The 19,113-nt window shown below is 53.7% G+C and overlaps 2 protein-coding genes across 2 annotated transcripts; both read right to left on the bottom strand.

Moving 5' to 3' along the window:
- Positions 1 to 1,805: 1,805 nt before the first annotated feature.
- On the bottom strand, positions 1,806 to 7,932 carry PSMC3 (proteasome 26S subunit, ATPase 3). The gene is made up of 12 exons (XM_004828365.3): positions 7,772 to 7,932; positions 7,349 to 7,432; positions 6,645 to 6,770; positions 6,102 to 6,206; positions 5,927 to 5,989; positions 5,526 to 5,663; positions 4,944 to 5,087; positions 4,674 to 4,822; positions 3,450 to 3,546; positions 3,084 to 3,229; positions 2,177 to 2,258; positions 1,806 to 1,993 (listed from the first exon to the last, which is right to left on the bottom strand). Exons 1-12 carry the CDS (start codon positions 7,796 to 7,798, stop codon positions 1,883 to 1,885), a joined length of 1,272 nt encoding a protein of 423 aa, XP_004828422.2. The 5' UTR covers positions 7,799 to 7,932; the 3' UTR covers positions 1,806 to 1,882.
- A 1,263-nt stretch (positions 7,933 to 9,195) lies between these two features.
- RAPSN (receptor associated protein of the synapse) lies at positions 9,196 to 19,113 on the bottom strand. The gene is made up of 8 exons (XM_004763052.3): positions 18,315 to 19,113; positions 17,507 to 17,845; positions 12,514 to 12,672; positions 11,873 to 11,971; positions 11,674 to 11,796; positions 11,105 to 11,158; positions 9,957 to 10,156; positions 9,196 to 9,496 (listed from the first exon to the last, which is right to left on the bottom strand). Exons 1-8 carry the CDS (start codon positions 18,504 to 18,506, stop codon positions 9,424 to 9,426), a joined length of 1,239 nt encoding a protein of 412 aa, XP_004763109.1. The 5' UTR covers positions 18,507 to 19,113; the 3' UTR covers positions 9,196 to 9,423.

The raw sequence follows: 19,113 nt of genomic DNA, 5'->3' as shown, positions 1-19,113 counted from the left end.
GAGGTCTATTCACCAAGTCATCTCCAGCTTTGCTTCAATGAAATTGAAAAGATCATGGGGTTCTTCTTACTCTACGGATTCTCACTTCCTCTGAATGTCAAGGCTGCTGCTCCCCCACAGGGCTAGCCCAGGAAAGCGGGGAGGGAATAGTGGGATCCCACTGTGCTGAGTCAACCAGGCTGGCCAGCCGGCCTTCAGGAGCCCACAGGATAAGAACTGTCCATCGGTCCGTCCTGGAGCCCCACTAAGCGGCATGCTCAGCTGGGAGTGCCTGGCTCCGACCCGCCGGCTTGTCGGCGAAAAGGGAGCCGCCCCACCTGGCTGTGACAGTCCAAGGTCTGGGAAGCCCAGGCCTGATGGTGCCAAAGAAGGAATCCAGGGCTGTCCCCGACCCCCACCTCTCTGGGGTGGCACTGGGGCTCTTACCTATGTTGAGCCCTTCCAGGTGACAGGTACACAGGCAATCACAGGGCTCGGCATGCCCAGGAGAGGCAGTGAGGCCATTTATGAAGAAGCTGGTGGGACGCAGGGACTGGGCTCACTGCAGTGCCGTGGCCAGGAGGCACATGCCCTGACTGGTCAGGCGGGGAACAGAAAACACAGAAGCAACAGCGGCCAGGTCTATCCCCACCAAGGGGACAGAAACCAGAAGCTCTTGGAGGTTGTGCTGGGAGTGCCTTGGGCAGGGCATGGAAGTCAACGGGATTTCCCAGGGGTCTGCCCCTGTGAGCAGCAGAACACTCTAGAAGGCAGTCCGGAGGTGACAGGACTCCTGGGTTGGAAAGCTAGCCAGCAGCCAAGCCCTCCAGATAGGCTGTTTTGGTCAGTAGCTCATTGTGCATGTCCACTTGGGGAGAAGGCAGGAAAAACTGCAGAGGGGCTTTTGTTAGGGGGGCATGTAAGAGCTGACAAGAGTTCTGAGGGTCTTTTACTCTAGAAGGCGTTCCCTGGCCCACGAAAGCTGCTGCTAAGAGCACAGACATGGAACCCAGACGTGTTTTACTGTCCTGGGTTTAAATCCCAGCTAGGCCACCTAAGAGCAATAGTAGCCCAGCTGCTCACACACATCTTGGAAATGGGTACCCCGATGGGGGCTATTGGAATGACAGGACCAAATTATGCACAGATCCGTCGGGCATGGGGCCCAGAACAGGCCCTCAGTGAACCACACGATGCCAGCTACGATGTTGGGGGGTGGGGCGGAACTGGAAAGTTGAGTAGACAGAGAGGACCAAGGAGATCCTCAAGGAGACAGGACATGGGGCCTGATTTAGAGTGGGGCTGACGGCGGAACTGGGGGGAGCGGGGGGAGAACACACCGTGACCAAAGGTTAGGCTCAGAAGGGCTCTCAGTGCTCTTGCTCAAGGTTCATTTCTCAGAAGGAAATGAGCCAAGAGAACTAATGGGAACACGTGGAGAAACAGGAGGCTCAGGGGCCAGGAAACAGGAGGAATTTCAAGGAGCAAAAACCCAGGCTTTACAGGGAACCAAGGAAGAGGGGACCAAAAATGCAAAAAGGGGAAAGGCTGGCTTCTATTCCTGGTTCTGGAGCTGCAGGGACCGGGACCTCTAAAGCAGAGGGGTGGGGCAGGGAGCAGGAAAGGGTCTGGCCAGGACACGGTGGCGGGAGGCTGGAAGACGCCAGGCAGCAGCTGTAACACGCGCCCATCTTGCCCGGAGGGCCTCGCCCGACAACTGCTTTGAGGCCCACAGTGGTTTCAGGGGTTTCCAGGCAGCAGCACTTGGGGAGGGAGCCTCCTGCACAGGTCCCACTCTTGCAGCCAGGCAAGGTACAACAGACAGGTGGCAGGGACCTGAAACCATCTTTTATTATGAATTTTAACAGCACCAGACCAGGGAGCAGGTGTGGTGGGCAACCTCCTAGGCATAGTACTGCAGGTTGGCTTTCTTCTTGGCCTGCACCTCCAGGATGCCCTCCATGTAGTCCTCATGCGTGAGTTCCGTGGCGCCCCTGCGCAGTGCGATCATGCCCTGCACCAAGGACAGACAGGCTCTAGGGTGCCTTCCTGCACCCCTGGCCCGGCTCCCAGAGGCCTCGGCCCTCTGAGCCTCTTCCCCCCAACCAGCAGTCTCCACCAGCCAAATGCCCCATCCTGTTCAGCGAAGAGGGGCAAGAAGGCATGAAGTAACCCACTCCCTCACACCATAACTCACCGCCTCCACGCACACGGCCTTGCACTGGGCACCATTGAAGTCATCCGTACAGCGGGCCAGTTCCTCATAGTTCACATCGGGACTGAGGGGTGGGGGGAGGGGGAGAAAGAACCCCACAGGACTCAAGTTACTTATAGTTACGGGGAGCAGTGGGAGACGACGTCCGCCCAGACTCCCCATCAGCAGGAAGTCCACTTGCCCTAGGACTTTGGCTAATACCCCCTTCCCCGCTATGCCTTGTTCCCTTCTCAGTACAAGGACGAAGGGCAGACGCCAGGTTATTTTTGTGTCTCTTGAGCTCTAGCCTTCTGGAAATCTGCACCTAAGATGCCAGGGACTGATTCAGCCTGGAGCGGGGGAGCAAGAAGATGGCTGTCTCCCCTTCTTTCGAGGAGCACAGGCCCTGCATCAGCACAGAGCTGCCTTGCTCTCATGTGCCAAGCACTTCCCTTGATGGTGCCACAACCCCACAAGGTCAGTGGCATTAACCCTAAGCACCAGACAAGAAAACTCGGGCTTCAACAGGTAATACCACCTACTGGAGGTCACACAGATCTGAATCCAGATTCCATCTGGCCCCTGGCTGGACTCCCCAGACCCATGCTGGGCTGTGCTCATCTGCTGGGGTGGAGGAGTCAAGGAAACTGAGGGCCTCCCATGGGGGAGGAAGGGGCAGGGTGATTCTAAGGAGCGGAGCACCCAGAATCAGGGCCTGGACCCCAGCAAGACTCTACCTCAGGCTTCTGGGGAGAAACGGAGGTGGCATGTAGATTAGTTCTGTGTGGACAGGGAGAGGAGAAGGGGTGGGCAGAGACCAGGGGATGGGGATGCACAGTACGAAAAGCAACAGAGGGCGCTCCGCTGCTGCCCCTTCAGGTCTCAGCGCCTTGCTCATGTCCTTGCTCACCTGACGTTCATCTTGCGGGAGTGGATCTGCATGATTCTGGCCCGGGCCTCCTCATTGGGCATCGGGAATTCAATCTTCCGGTCCAGACGGCCTGAGCGGAGCAGTGCGGGGTCCAGGATATCCACCCTGTTGGTGGCTGCAATCACCTGAGCAAGGGGAGAAGCGCAACATGAAATGAGGAAGATGGGGCTCCCAGACAGACAACCGTCAAGGCCACGACAGGCGGACAGGCAGCCCAGGGTCCAGATCAAACAGCAAGTGTTAAAAAACAATCTCAATTGTAATTCTAGCTGCACTAGCTGGGTAACTGAGAAGGTGCCCTTCCCTCTAAACTCCGCTTTCTTAATCTGTGATGATGATACTCACCTTTACTTGAGTGTTGGGTTGGAACCCATCCAGCTGGTTCAGAAGTTCCAACATCGTCCTCTGCACCTCCCGGTCTCCAGCCTTCTCACTGTCAAAGCTGGGGCACACAAGAAGCCCGAGACACTGGTGAGGCCACAACTTGGCCAGAGCCTTCCCCTTCTCCAGCCACCAAAAGCCTAACCCAACTGTCCAGGACAGGGAAAGGTCTCGCTCAACCTGGGGCCCCCAGCCCAGGACTGACACAGAACAGGTGTCAGAGACTGGAGAGGCTCCTGGGATCAGCCAGGCTGAGGATAAAACAGTTAGCAAAACCAGCCACAGCCCGGGCTATCCCCCTATGCATGTGCCACTGCAAACTAAAGCTTAGAAATACGGGATCCAGACTTGGACCGTAAGTGGGAGCCCAGGCAGGCATCCCTGAGAAGTATCCCTCAGCCTGAGAACACAGGCCAGGCAACCAATAAAGAATGGGAAAAGTACGTTCTAGAAAAGGAACAACAGGTGCAAAATCTCTCTCACCAGGACCAGATGGACACTGATTATGGAGGGGACCTATAAACCAAAGGGATGCTGGGGCGTCTGGGTGGCACAGTTGGTTAAGTGTCCAACCCTCAGTTTTGGCTCCGGTCATAATCTCAGGGTCATGAGGTTGAGCCCCACCTCCTGCTCTGCATTCAGGGGTGGGGTCTACTTGGGATTCTTACCCTCCTCTTCTCCTTTCCCCTCTGCCCCACCCCACCTCATGTGCTCAACTGCTCGCTCGCTCTCTCCCTCTAACAAATGGCCTTAATAAATAAATAAAAAATCTTTTAAAAAAATAAATAAATAAACCAAATGGATACTGGGAAGAAGTTGGGGTGGGGACAGGTCCAGGATGAAGTGGAGGGGAGCAGGGAGAGCCACACAGGGGACTAGGCAGGCCATGCTAAGTACAGCAATGATCCCAAGAAGCAGTAGGGGCCCATGAAGGGTTTCAAGTAGGAAGTTTGTGGGAGGGAGTGTGAGTACCCGTGAGGAAAGCAAGCAGGTATGAAAGGAACATGCTGGCAGCCGTGAGGAGAATGAATGGTCAGGGAAAAAGCAAGGAAGCTAGTTAGAACAGAATCCGGGACTTAAAACCACAAGAGCAGAGCTGCTGCCACTATTCCAGGGGAAGGAGCGAACGGGGTGGGAAATAGCTGGAATTTACAACAATCTCCTCTGTGGCACTCAGCACCCCCTTACCGCTTAGTGCCGATGGCATCCAGCTCATCGATGAAGATAATGGACGGAGCTTTCTCCTTGGCCAGGGCAAAGGCATCCCGGACCAGCTTGGCACCATCCCCAATGAACATCTGTACCAGCTGGGGGCCAGCCAACTTCAGGAATGTAGCCTGGTGAGGGGGCATGGTGACCAGAGTCAGGCCAAAGGCACTAAGAGAGGTCCCTCTGAGCCCACTTGGTAGAGCTTTAGCTTCTGACCTTTCCTTCTTCATTCGCCCCCAAAGCACTTACCTTGGTCTGTGCAGCACAGGCCCGAGCCAGCAGGGTCTTCCCCGTACCTGGGGGGCCATACATCAACACCCCTTTTGGAGGCTGGATCCCCAAGTTCTCAAACTTCTCCTTGTGGTTCATTGGCAGGACAATGGCCTCTACCAGCTGCCAGGAAGAAGTCCTGGGTGAGGACAGTGAAGTCTGGAGGGCTCCTACAGCCTGACACTTAATGACTTCAACCCCAACCCTCAACCCTCCTAATGCCAATTCAGGGACATTGCCTCTCCTTCCCCTGCGTCAGAAGGACACAGAATGTTCACTCCCACGAAGGCTGGCTACGGCTGCTCCAGGAACAGCAGGATATGGTTGAGAGGCACCAGAGTAAGAACCAGGAGCCTGAGTTCCAGTCCTGACTCTGGTCCTAAAACTCTGTGACCTTCAACAACTCACTTAATCTCTCTGGACCTCCGTCTCCTAAACTGTTGCATGGCACCCTCCTTACCTCCCTGGGATGCTATAAGAGGCATGTTGGCAATAAGTCAGTGAAGAAGAAAAACACAAAAGGCGGGCGAGGCTGCTACTAACAACCACGGACTCCCTCACCTCCTGAATCTGCTTGTCCAGGCCCCCGATGTCACTATATTGTTCTGTGGGCCTCTCATCCACCTCCATGGCCTTCACCCGAGAGTCATACTCTGTGGGCAGGGTCTCCAGGATCAGATAGGAGTCTTTGTTCACACCCTGGGGACAGAGCACGGAAGCCTTCAGGTTTGTCCCAGCTCAAGACCTAACTAACTGGCTGGGTGGCAGATGTCTGTAGAGTGAAAGAAAATACAGGACTAGGAAAGACAAGAACCAAAGAGCAAGCTGACGAGCTCGGACTCGCTGGGCTCTCTGCCAAGATTCAGGGCCAACAGTGACCTGCGCCTGAGGCAGAGGCTCAACAAGCCAATGGGAGAAACCTCACTGGATAAGCCCTGCCCAGGCTGAGGAACACCACTCACCACCAAGTCTCCTGGCTTTAGCTTTTCAGCATCCACCAACCCAATCACGGGCAAGAAGTATGTCTGTAGGAAAAATTCTAGGCTCAATCTCGGTTACTGCCCTCAATAAAGCACCCTAGTCCTTTCCCACATCCACCCCTCACCCTCCTTAGTTCTATCCCTGAGCTAGCCTCACCTGCCGTGTAGAGGTTTTGATCACTGCACATTTACCCTTCCTCTGGGAATCCAGGTCAATATTGGCACCATCCTCTTCTTGGTCATTGGGATCAACATCTAGAAGCTGGGAAGGGAAAAAGCTCAGTCAAGAAGCCCTGCTCAGCCCCCTGAACTCCTCAGGGCCTAGCATTTCCCAGGCCAAGACAATCTATCCCCTTCCGCAGACTAGCCCCAACCCCAGCAAAAGTGTGGCTAAAAGCCAGGGGACTGATAAGAACCCTTTAGGTGTTGCTTTTCTGCCCCCAAGAGCTCTCTATCCCCCAAGTAAAGAGGAAACATGTGTTTCTGAAGCCTCTGCAGGGTATCTATGTGTGTGTGTGTGCGCGCGCGCACACGCGTATAGCACCCTAGAAATGCAAACTAGGGAGGTGGCCCCTGGAGGTGAGTTCTAACATGCAACGTGGGCCTCAAAACTTCCACCCACTCTTTTTCCAATGGCCCCATAGCAGGCTGCCTCCAAGCTCGGCTGACCCTTTCTCTTCCCCTCCACATACACACACACCTCGATAACGTTGGACACCAGGTATGGCAGGGTCTTGTTCACTTTGATTTTCTCACTGTTCTCTTTGATCTTGTCCTTCATGGCTTGGAGTTCGTGGGTAACTCGCAGTACTTCACTCTTCATGATCTGGGATGAGGGCGAGTGGAAGCAAATGTTCAGCCTTGGCTCAGCTTATCCGAGGGCCCTGTAACGGGTGAGGCCCAGGCTGCCCAGGGCACCTTCCCGCATCCATTCACTCAGCTCTAAGGCTCTCTGAAGAGTGAACCTGACTGTGCCCACCTCCAGCAGAGGGTAAAACGGGCCAGTCTGGAAACCTCCTGAAGTAGTTGTAGCAGAGGGAAAAGAGCAGGGCCCCGAATCAAGCAAATACAGGTATTAGCTTCTGCTTCTAATTAAGGCCTGGGTACTTCACCACAACAACAACCTCTGTTTCCCCATCTATAAATGAGGACTTTCTAAAAGGTTCTCAAGAGGAATATTTAAACACCTCTGCCGGAAAAGGCAGTCCGATGAATCCTCTCAGACCTGCCCTTCCACCATCCTCTCTCTCTTCGGGTCTCTCTTAAGGCTTAGTTTGTCCTCTTTTTCTAATCTGCGGGCCCTATGTCTTCCCGGGAAGGCCGAGAATATGAAAGAAGCCACTGGGATCTCCAGGGCCTGCCCTGTGGGGGCTTCGCTGCCGGCCACTGGGTCTGTGAGCCCACCTTGATCTCACTGTCCAGCAGCCGCGTGCGCTGGATAATCTCTTCTGTGGACATCTTGAGCACCTCCTCCCCGATTCCATCTTGCTGTTTAAAAAGAAAAAAAAAATTTATACACATACATACATACACACACGCGCGCACATACACACATATACATATTTATACATATACACACATACACATACACATTTAACTCAGGTCGGGGATTCTGCATCCTCAGATCCCACTCACAGCCTCTGCTTCCCCGCCCATAAAACCAAAATGAAGGAGTCGAGACCCTTGCCCATATCCCAAGCGGCCCCGACCCCGGGACCAGGCCAGACCTTGACCCCCCCCCCCAACCCCAGCCACTTCCCACCCTCCCACCAAAGGCGTCTTCCCGCTGGCCCCGGCTCCAGGACCCCCAACTCTCCCAGCGCGTACCTCAGCCTCATCCCACACGGTCGCCATCTTCTCCTGCCGAGTCACTGGACTCTAGAGTTTAGGCAGCAGATTCATATCGTGAAGGAAAAGACCGAAAATAGTACTAGACAGATATTTCAGCCAGAGATTAATACTATCTTTCCGAACGCCTGCTCCTGACCAGGGACAGACTCTCTCTCCAATTCCTCACTCCTGACTGAATTAGTTCCCGCCGCCACTACCGCAACGAATCTGCTTCTCCGATTCAAAAGACAAAACCCGGGACACAGGACCCGCCCCCCCACTCCCCCCCTACTCTTGAAACGTAACCACCCACGTCCTGTTTTAAGCCGGGAGGGACAGGTGGATTTGCTATTATTGGTCGGGGCGCGCAGTGGGCGGAGCCTGGATGCAAAACCGGAAGGGAGGAAGGGATGGGACCTCGAGGGCCCTTGGGAAATGTAGTCTTAATCTAGCCAGCACCTGAAAGGGCGCTTTGCAAGAGGATGATTCGACCTCAGAATCTGGTGCAACTAGGAATTCGGTGATTCGGGAGCTGGCTCAGCCTCACAAACCATAGACAACATACGCCAGCCGTGTGCAGAGAGCCAAAAAAAAAGGCATGTCCAAGGTTACCAGAGAGAATCATTAACCAGTTTTAAAGAGAAATCGCTGCTTCTGTTAACTTCTGAGCAGGTGCCCCAGAACTGCCCACGTGGGAAGAACGGAATTGACAACAACCTCTACAATTAAAAAACATTATGACTCACATCTGTAATCGTTTCTTGTCATCTCAAGGCTTAGGGCAGATCTTTGGGTCATATAAGACTAATTTTTGTTGTATCTGTGTCCCATTGCTCTGGAGGATCTCTGCTTATGATTCTAAGGCAAGACCCAGGGAACCCCTAAAATGAACTTCATGTAAGCCACATGACATATATTTTCAGCCAAGCCTTCACAAAGAACCCCTAAACTTGGTGGGAATCTGTCTAGTGGTTGTCTTTCTTTCTTTCTTTCTTTCTTTTTTTTAAAGATTTTATTTATTTGACAGACAGAGATCACAAGTAGGCAGAGAGGCAGGCAGAGAGAGAGGAGGAAGCAGGCTCCCTGCCAAGCAGAGAGCCCGATGTGGGGCTGGATCACAGGACCCTGGGATCATGACCTGAGCCAAAGGCAGAAGTTTTAACCCACTGAGCCACCCAGGTGCCCCTGTCTAGTGGTTTTCTTGGAAGCAGTTGAAAGCAGAAATTTCTTCAAATGACAGCATTTGCTAAAGGTTAAGTGACTTGCCCAAGGTTATTCAGTGAGTCCTCCCAGAAGCTGCTGACCCCAAATTCACACTTGTCAGAGCTGTCTGACGGGAATCAAGAAGATTGGATGAGGAAGAAGCTGTCCTGTCTGCACTGCCCCAGCACACCCACAAAAAGAGTCAGAATCGCTGGGCTCAGGTACAAACAGTTTATTTTTCTATAAAGAGCAAAGTACAAAGAGGCAGAGAGGGCAGCCGAGCCTGGAGGAGCAACAGTGGGCAGGCCCTGGACCCTGGCAGGTTGGAGGAGGCCGCTGCCCAGGGCTAAACAGGGTCTAAGGTGTGACCAGTCAGGGGCCTCCAGCAGGATGATGGACAAGGAGCAGGGAGAGATGAGGCAGAAGCCCAAGGCTGCTTGTGGGATTCACACAAAGCCAGGCTTCATGGAGGAGCGGCGGCAGTTGGGGCAGCTCCGTGTCCCGTTGTTCTGCAGGCACCTTGGGAGGCAAAGGAGTTCTGTCCATTCACTGAACCCAGGCTTCTGTCCTGGGCCTGGGCTCTCTCTCCTTCCCTCCCCTCTGCAGGAGCTGGGACGGCCCCCAGGCTCCTCCTGGTGGCCCTGCTTGCCCCTGGCACTCAGTCCTGAGGCTTCCAGGAAGTCAGTAGTCAGGAGGTCAGCATGGAGGCCAGTAGCTGTCACAGCCCTGAGGCAGGTCTAGCCTTGGGTGTGTGAGTCCCGTGGCCTTTGAGAGGCCTCTCTGAATTCTCTCTGGGGAGAATCGTGATGGCCACCCCCTAGGGCTGCTGGAAGGATTCAATGAGTTATTACTTTTAGAACACGCTTGGAACGCAGAGGGGGCTACATTCAGTGTTACTACTGTGGTCAGGCCAGCGGGGGCCCCAGCATACCCCAAAGATACCGTCGGTGCCCCCTGCCCACCGGCCGGGAGCCCTCACCTGAGGTGGAAGATGTGGGAACACGGCAGGGCCTGCAGCCGGCTATTCCTCTCACCGATGGACTCACCGCACAGGCCGCAGTAGAGCTCGGTCTCCTCCACGCACTCGTGGAAGCGCACCACGTGCGCCCGCAGCTCGCGCTGCAGCCCCTTGCTGCGGCAGATGCTCTCGCTCAGGCAGTGCAGCTTGAGCTGGCTCAGCTGGGGCCAGCGGGGACCAGGTCAGTACTGGTGAGCACCACCCCCTTGCCCGGCCCGAGAAGCTGTCCCCGGGGCCCCACCCAGTGGTCAGGACACACAGGGTCTGGTCCCGGCGGCCTTCTTGCCTCTCGGATGGGCCTAGGAAACCAGTCCTGCCCTCTCCCGGCCTCGGTTTCCCCTTGTGCAGAATGACGGGATGGGTGAGGCAGGAGGTCCAAACCCTTAGAACTCGCCAGGAACCCCATGTTTATGAAGGACTTTATTGACCAGATCTGCTGCATTGACTCCATCTGCTCTCCTGTTTTTGTTAATTAAATACACACATCAGGTCAGCATTTCTGACCGACCTGAGATACTTGGGTAAAACTGAGTTGCTATATCCTATCCAAAAACAAAGATCTTTGGCATTTTAGTTGGGCTCTGCACCAGATCTCAAAGAAATTCGTATCTTTTAGATACTGAGCCTGTTTTCAACATTTAAAGGTTTGGATACAATCATTAAATTCGAGAGGCCACATATACTACAGGAGGAGCACAGACTTAAGAGTTAAGACAGACCAGGTACAAAGTGTGGGACCTGGAGCACCTTCCCTGAGCCTCAATTTCCCTACCTGTAAAATGTGGCTTGGAGTGCCCACCTTGCTGGTAGACAGTGAAGAGTGGGACCAATACCTAGAAGAGCCTGTGTGTGCCCAGCTCTTAGCAGACCCACTGCTGGAGGTTTTAATGACCACCAAGAAGCTCTGAGGAATTCTGATGTCCTCTGAGCTGTGGAATTCTTCCCTGCCCTCTAAAGTGCTCTGTGTGTGAACGAGAAACAGCCAGGGTCTGTGAATGGGTTGGGGGCATCTCCTGGAGATCCAGAAGGGTTCAGGGAAGCCCTCTCCCCACACCCCAGGTCCCATTGGGTTCTTGATTCCAGACCCAGGAGACAGAATCAGGTCTGACCTTGTTCCCCACTTCCTCAGCCAGGTCCTGGGCTTTCTCGATGGCATCCAGAGCCTGAAAGGCAAGCACAGGCCAGGGCTGCAGGCAGAGCTGTCTAACAGAGGCCTTGGCTCCCAGGAAAGGAAGGGGCCGAGAGGGGCAGGCCTAGGGAGGGCAGCATCGCTGGCCGGCTGCCCTGCGTATGAACGTAGCAAAAGCAGGCTGGAGCCCAGTCACAGAGCTGTGTGGTCAAGTTACCTGCTGCCTCAGTTTACTCAGATACAGAATGGGAAGAATATTCCTGTCTTACTGAGTGTCGTGAAATCGTGAAAGCCGTTAAAACATCCTGAGTTGCAACCCAGCTCTGGCCCTTTGCTAGCTGTGGGTCTGGGCACATCATGGGACTTCTCTGAGTCTGGAAAATAACTTGGAATGGACTCACCTCATGGGATTCAGGTGAGGCTGATGTTAGACAAAATCTCTGAAAGAGTCCTGCCCAGGACCAGCCCCACAGATTGTAGGCTGACCTACTGGCTCCAAATGGGAGCACTGGGGAGAGCCAGGGGCTGCAGGAAACGGGCCCGCCTCACCTTGTCCAGCGCCTTCCTGGCTATCCAGCATTTGGCCATGCCCAGCAGCACCTGCACCTGTCCCAGGCGGTTTCCAATCTCAGTCATGATGCTCATGGCGGAGTCGTACCTGGGGAAGGCTGTCTGCACAGCCAGGGGGAGGGTGCAGTCAGACTGGGCCAGGCCTGCCACCCCTCCCTGTGCACCCCAGGGAACTCACCTCCAGGTCCCCGCGGCTCCGGTGGATGTCAGCAAAGCAGAGTAGGCAGAGCGCCTGTAGTGGCCGGTCCCCGTGCTGTAGAGCAATCTTCATAGATTCCTGTGAAGGGAGGCTGGAGGCTCAGGCCTGCACACCTGCCCCCATAACGCTGGGGTGTCATCATTCAGTGGGCCCCTCTGACAGGGCAGCCCAAGGATCGCCAACATCCTTGGGGCCCAGTACACCTAGCACGGTACTGTGGCCCCACTTACAGCCCCACTGAGGCCTCACAACATCCAGGGAAGTGGACAGAGATGACTCGATCGAGGGCACCTGCCTGGTAAGTTGCAACACAGGATTTGAACCCAGGTCTGTGGCACTCCAGAGACCGGCTCTCCTGCTTAAAGTGCCCCACAGAGGGGATGTGTCCGGGGAGGGCAGAGGGAAACTCCCTCCCCTGAGAATGGACTGGAAGGGAGTGAACTTTTGCAGCCAGAGGCAGGGGTGGGGGGTGGAGGGTAATTAGAACAAACGCATCCTCCAGGGACTCATGGAGAAGGGGGTCAAGGGGAGATCTTGGGGCCCTGAGAGGCTAATGGGGAAGGGGGACAGCCTAGCCCACACCGCCACCCTCCACCTGCCCATCTTCCCTCCTGCCCCACCTCACAACACTCCATGGCGCTGCCCAGGTGGCCCAGCAGGCGGTAGGCCACGGCCATGTGGTACTGGCTCATGGCCCGGTACTTGAGGCTCCAGCCTTTGCCGTAGTCGCTAACGAGCTCTGCGGCCTTGCAGGGGAAGAACAGGGCTTTCTCGTAGTCCTGCGGGGGACACAGGGAGGAGGTGGGACAAGAATGGGGCACACTGAATGGCAGGAGCTGCCCTGAAGTCCAGGGCTCTAGGGCCTGCCTTCTCCATCAGCTCAGAGGCCCCGCTGGTGTTCACTCACTCACTCGGGCTCCCAGGAGCGAGTGGTCCAGGCAGAGGGAACGGCCACCGGAAAGGTGTGCGCTCCACGAACGGAGGAATTCTCATCTGTTTGCGGACGCATCCCAAGAGCCTAGCACAGTTCTTGGCACTTAGTTCTTAGCACAACAGATATTTGTTGAATGAAAGAATGAGTGAGAAGGCACAAATACAGCTGGCGTCTCCTCTCACACAAAGGGGGAGTACCGGGCCCCCCACTCGTGTTTGCCCTCCAGTACGCGGCAGCGGGTGCTCACCAACGGCTCAGTGCCCGCTTGCCAGCGCCGTCGGCGCCGAAGAACGTGGAACAGACTCACTGAGGCAGTGAAATCATCCTTTCTTTCTCCTCAAACCTCCAAGTACTCTTTCTACCTGTCTGTTATCAGCTAAAGCCCATGCTTCATACTCCACAGGGAAAACAGAAGAAAGTCAGAGAGGACTCCCTTCTCCACCAAATCCTCGAGATGGACCACTCTGTCTCCTTCCTGCCACTCTAGAGAAGGACCCCGGCTCCTACAGAAGTGAGTTCCTCCACGGGGCTTTGGAACCAAGCCTCCATCTCTTTCGACTCAATCACTCCCATCGTTGTACAAATGCATTCTGCCATTTCTTACCTCATTAAAAAAAAAAAAAAAATCAGGGGCGCCTGGGTGGCTCAGTGGGTTAAAGCCTCTGCCTTTGGCTCAGGTCCTGATCCCAGCGTCCTGGGATTGAGCCCCGCATCGAGCCCCGAGTCGGGCTCTCTGCTCAGCAGGGAGCCTGCTTCCTCCTCTCTCTCTCTCTGCCTGCCTCTCTGCCTACTTGTGATCTCTGTCTGTCAAGTAAATAAATAAAATCTTAAAAAAAAAAAAACAAAATCAACCTCATGTCCCTTCAGCTACAGCCCTATAGCTCTGCTCTTTCTCGTGGGAAATCTATTTGATCTTTCACTTCATATCTAACAAGCATCTTCAAGTTCATATGACCAAAAGAGAACTCTTGATAACCCCAACAAAGGCTTGTTCCTCACAAATTTTGTTATGTACTTTTTTTTAAAGTTTTATTTATGTAAGTAACCATTGTGCGCAACATGGGGCAGGACCTCATGACCCTGAGATCAAGAGTCCCACGCTCCACCAACCAAGCCAGCCCAGTGTCCCTTATGGGGCACCTTTTAAATTTGAAGGCATGTAAGTGTTTTACAGCTTCAGAAGTTTTTAATTTAATTTTTTTAAAAGCCAAAAAATAGAAAATGGAATTATTAACATAATTCATTAATTATGATAATGTTTAATTATAGGATTACTATAATATAATAATACAATATACCATTAAAATAAGATATTATTATATTACAAAGTATTATATTGCATTATAGTACTATAACCACACAGAAAAAGATAATTATTTCAAATGACCTTGGAATGTATGTCTTTGGACGTTCATCCAAAGTGGGATATTTGACAAAGACAAAAGAAGGGCAAAGAAATCTTAAGCTTCCTTCAGTTGTCTCTTTTTTTAAAAAGTAATATTGGTATTATCTTTGGGAAGTTTTTTGTTTTGTTTTGTTTTGTTTTGTTTTATTTGTCAGAAAGAGAGCGAGCAAGAGCGAGCACAGGCAGACAGAGTGGAAGGCAGAGTCAGAGGGAGAAGCAGGCTCCCCGCGGAGCAAGGAGCCCGATGTGGGACTCGATCCCAGGACGCTGGGATCATGACCTGAGCCGAAGGCAGCTGCTTAACCAACTGAGCCACCCAGGCGTCCCTCTTTGGGAAGTATTTTGTGTATTTTGTAGGATAAAATAAATATGCAGTCGTGTTGCTAAAAGCCAACATTTTCAGTCTAAGGACAAAGAGAGTCCAGATTAAAATAAATTAAGGGGGTGCCTGGGTGGCTCAGTGGATTAAGCCACTGCCTTCGGCTCAGGTCATGATGTCAGTGTGCTGGGATCGAGCCCCACATCGGGCTCTTTGCTCAGCGGGGAGCCTGCTTCTCTCTCTCTCTTTCTCTCTCTCTCTCTGCCTGCCTCTCTGTCTACTTGTGATCTCTCTCTCTCTGTCAAATAAATAAATAAAATCTTTAAAAATAAATAAATAAATAAATAAATAAATAAAGGAAAATCCTGAAACATTAGATTTGAATTGCAAATATTAGCGTAAACTTCAGGGGTCTTGGCAACTACAAAGACTTCAAAGCCATCACAACCCAGTAGCAATGAGCACCTTAGAACCCACATTTGGTCTTTAATACAATTTCCCACCAAATACAACCCAGAGAAATGACTGATTCCAGGTCTGGGGCAGGGAATATACAAATTGAGCCTGGGACAGTTTATTGTTCCAGAAAACAAAAGCACTTTCAGTGTTTAAATTAAGTCTCTCCAAAAGGACACAGGAGCCTTATTGAAGGAATTCCATTACCTAAAGTCACAATAATTTGAGCATCACAAAGCACAATATTGCTATTAACTGAAGAAGACTGCATATTTTTTTTAAATCCAGGATTTCATAACAGTACTCCAAAAAGCAAAACAAATGAGTGTGGTCACTGAAGGCAGCTATGACTTTGACTCCTCCTCATCAAAGTAGGAACTAAAGGAAAGGAAAAAGTATTTATTCCATCTTTCCTCTAGGAACTGCCTTTCAGAGGAGCCAACTAGCCGTAACTGATAGGGGAGAGTTCTTCCTTAGAGAAAACCCCAACAACTGTGGAAGGATAGGTGGAACTTTGAGATCGGCATTTCCTTTCAGTTCAAATAAGAGAACTAATTCAGGCAAGAAACATCACTGGATGTTAAATCCATTATGGAAACTGTGGCCGCAGAACTGAATTTTTTCCCAGGGGGCCAGAGCGTCACACCCCCCCCCCCCCCCCCCCCCCCCCCCCCCCCCCCCCCCCGCTCTGCGCCAGTTCACCTGCTGGTCACAAAGGGAAAAAACGTTAACCTTAAAACAGAGGGATGGGGTTGTCGCCCCCCTGCTACCGGAGGTGATAAAACACGCAACAACGCTTACAGTCTTCTCACCAAAAAGGTGTGACCCCCCCTGGTCACTAAGCTCTAGTTTGCAAGGGAGCAAAGGGGAGGAAGAAAAGAGACAATTCACAGTCACGTGACTCCTCGCGGATGGATGGGACGAGATGAAAGCTGTTACAGGGCAGCCAGTTTGCCATGTTAGACAAATCCTGGAAAACGAAGGGGAAGGGAGAAATCTTCCACTGGAATAGACTTAGGAGACAATGCTCACTGCTCACGTGCCTCGGGTCTGTGTTCCAATTTACAGAAGCCAAGGGTAGAGGCGTGTTTTCAGGATAAGCAGAGAAACTCTAGAGATAATTGGGATTATGTAAGAAAGTGTCCTTATATAAGAAAATGTCTCTCTTTTTTTCTTTCACAGATGCATACTGAACTACTTTGGGGTAAAATATCATGATGTGTATAATTTCCCGTCACAACGCTTCAGTTAAAAAGCATAAATCAAATATGGCATCATAGTAATTAATCATTGTTCAGTCTACGTGGTGGGGCTGTGGAGTCTCCGTATATCCTTCTCTCGATTTTCCTGTATAGTTAATTGTCTTCATAATAAAAAAGGTTTTAAAACACCCCATCCTTCCCCCATCTAGCAAATCTGAGTGGGTTCTTCCTATGTCTGGTTGCTAAAAACAAAATCCTCGGGCTGGTCCGGGATGAGCTTCGTTTCCTCGTACCCCACCTCTGATTCATCAGCATTTAATAGCCATTGGCCCCAAGATTTATTAAGCATCTACTGTGTGCCCGGCACCAACATGCCCCATGGGTCAAGCACAGCCTGGATGCCTAGGGGTCCCAGGAGAACAAGCACTTGACCAGAAACAAGCCATGGGTTCCTGGAGCCATCAGTTCATCCCGACCTGCCTTCTCCCCTCCCCCCTTACCTCTTGGTTCTCACCACCTGCTCCATCCTTCTCACACACGTGTAGCAGCCATGCTGGCCTCCACCGTCCCTGGAACCAGGCCAGCTATGTCCCCACACCGTCCCAACCCAGGGCAGGGTTTTGCTTTCGCTGTTGTCACGGTTAACCCTCTCATGTGCTTCCAGTCATCAGACTGATAGCTCCATTATGAGGCCTTCCAATCACCTTATTTGAAATTTGCAACACCCCATTCTCCGCACTTCCACCTCCTTTTCCGCCTTCCTTTCTCTTAAGCACTTTCTGGCCCGTTGCATGATTGATGTACTATTTGTGTTTATTTGACTTTTTCTGGAATGCAAGCTTCACAAGGCCAAGGGCTTTGCTGTTGTCTTCATTGCTTGCATCCCAAGCCCACGGAGCCCGGCACAGAGCAAACAGTCAATAAATACTTGAGGAATGAGTCCTTACAACCGCGCTGGAGGGTGGGCCCTATCCTCCCCGGTTTTATAGATGTCCCTACCACGGTTCAGAGATGAGAGATGTCAAGACCACAGAGCAGACACAGGGCAGTATGGGTTCATGGCCAGTCCTCACAAGGAGCCTCCCATTCCCCCAGGAAGGCAAACAGACCAAGGTGTGAATCCTGGCCCTGCCTTTCCTGCTAAGCCCCCACCTTCCTGGGTGAGCCTTCCTTCTCAGACTGTCCTGCATGGGAGGACTGAGCAAGGTCCTGAATGGGGAGCGTGGCTCACAAGAGGGTGACAGGGGACCCGAGCCCGCCCCCTGCCCCCGCCCGGCCCCTGCGCCCCGGGGCCCACCTTGACCTGGGCGTAGAAGCTGCCCAGGCTGCAGCAGACGCGACACTCGAGCATGGCGTCGTCATTGTTGTGGGCATAGCGCAGGGCCTTCTCGAAGCTCTCCAGGGCCTTCTGGAAGAGGCTGAGGCCCAGGAAGGCATTGCCCATGCTCAGGCTGACCTGGCCGCCGAGCTGGGCGCCGGCCCTGGTGCCCGGCAGGCCGAGGCAGGTCTTGCAGTAGGAGATGGTCTTGTGGAACTCACAGAGCTTCTCGTTGCTGCGCGCCAGGTTCAGGTAGCTCTCCAGAAGGAAGTCAGCATCCTCCAGCTCCCGCGCGGTGTCGATCTGCACCACAGCGAACTGCCCGCGGGTGGGGGCGGGGCGGTCAGCCCGGCCTCCGAGCTTCACACCAGGGCCTCCTCCCTGCCTCACAGCCAAGGCCTCGGGTGAGTCCTCTGCTCTCTGGCCACGGGCTGGATGCACCAGACTCGGAGCCACACTCAGACCCATAGCCCTCACCTTTCGGTCTCAGCCTACCTGGGCCACCCACCCACCCTCTACCCCCACCCCCAAACCTGGAGCCCAGGCACCCGCCCCAGGCTCCAACTCAGAATCCCAAACGGGAAGGCTGGAAACTAGCTGCCAGACCCAGCCTGGAGATGGCCAAACCCTGAAGTGGAAAAGCTCTGCCTCAGTCTAAGGGCCAAGTTCAAGGCCGCAGGGTGTTCGACTAGACTCCGAGCCCCCGTGGGGCGGCTAGCCTGGGGGGCAGGGGGTGTCTGAGGCGGAGGGAGGGTCGGAAGCCTGGGGATAGGCAGCCTGGGCCCACCTTCAGCATCTCCTTGTAGCGGCCCATCTCCGAGTGTGCTGTGACCAGGCAGCCCAGCACGCGGAAACGCCCCACGAGGTCCGCGCTCTTCTCCAGCACCTTCATCCACACGTGCAGTGCCTTCTCTGTCTGGTTAGACTGGTACAGCTGGAGCCCCTTCTCAATCTGCTGCTTCGTCTGGTCCTGCCCCATCCTTCCAGAGCCCTGGGCCACAGGAGGACGGAGAGACCCTGATGGCTCTGGGATTCTAGGCGTTCATGGCAGGGACCCCAGTGCCAGTTGCCCACGGAGCCCCAGGAAGGAGAGCGGCACCAGGCAGGAGCCGAGCAGGGCCTGGATGGAGAGCGGGCGCCACCCTGGGAACAAAGCTGGTCCGGCCCCTGTCTGCAGCTGTCCCTGCCAGTTGGGGCCACGTGGCCGCCGAGGAATGTCAGCCACAATGTCACGCGGGCCTCAGCTGTACCCACCCCCAAGCTGGGAGGCGGCTGCCCAGGGATCCAGGCACCCTGCTCCCCAGGCACCCCCTTTGGTGTCTCTTCAGCTCCTCTGACACTGACCCCAACTTCCCTGGCAGAGTGGGCCCTCCAGGCAGTCTGGCCAAGGAGCCGCCTCCAGGGACAGGCTGAGGGCCTGGAGGAAGCAGCGATGCAGTGAGGCAGGTGGCCAGCCCTGAGATCTGCCTCTCCCTATCACAGCCCTCTTCCTAGAACTACCCTCCCTCCGGCTTTGATTCTGGGATTTGCTGGGCACCGACGGCTCTAATCCATAGGCATGCCCACACCATTCCCAACATCTCGTC

The sequence above is a fragment of the Mustela putorius genome, unplaced genomic scaffold (assembly GCF_011764305.1).
Source record: "Mustela putorius furo isolate JIRA1106 unplaced genomic scaffold, ASM1176430v1.1 tig00003859_pilon_pilon_pilon, whole genome shotgun sequence".
NCBI classification, from domain to species: Eukaryota; Metazoa; Chordata; class Mammalia; order Carnivora; family Mustelidae; genus Mustela; species Mustela putorius.
The sequence above is the reverse complement of the archived record's forward strand: the minus strand, read 5'-3'. Positions and strand labels throughout refer to the sequence as shown.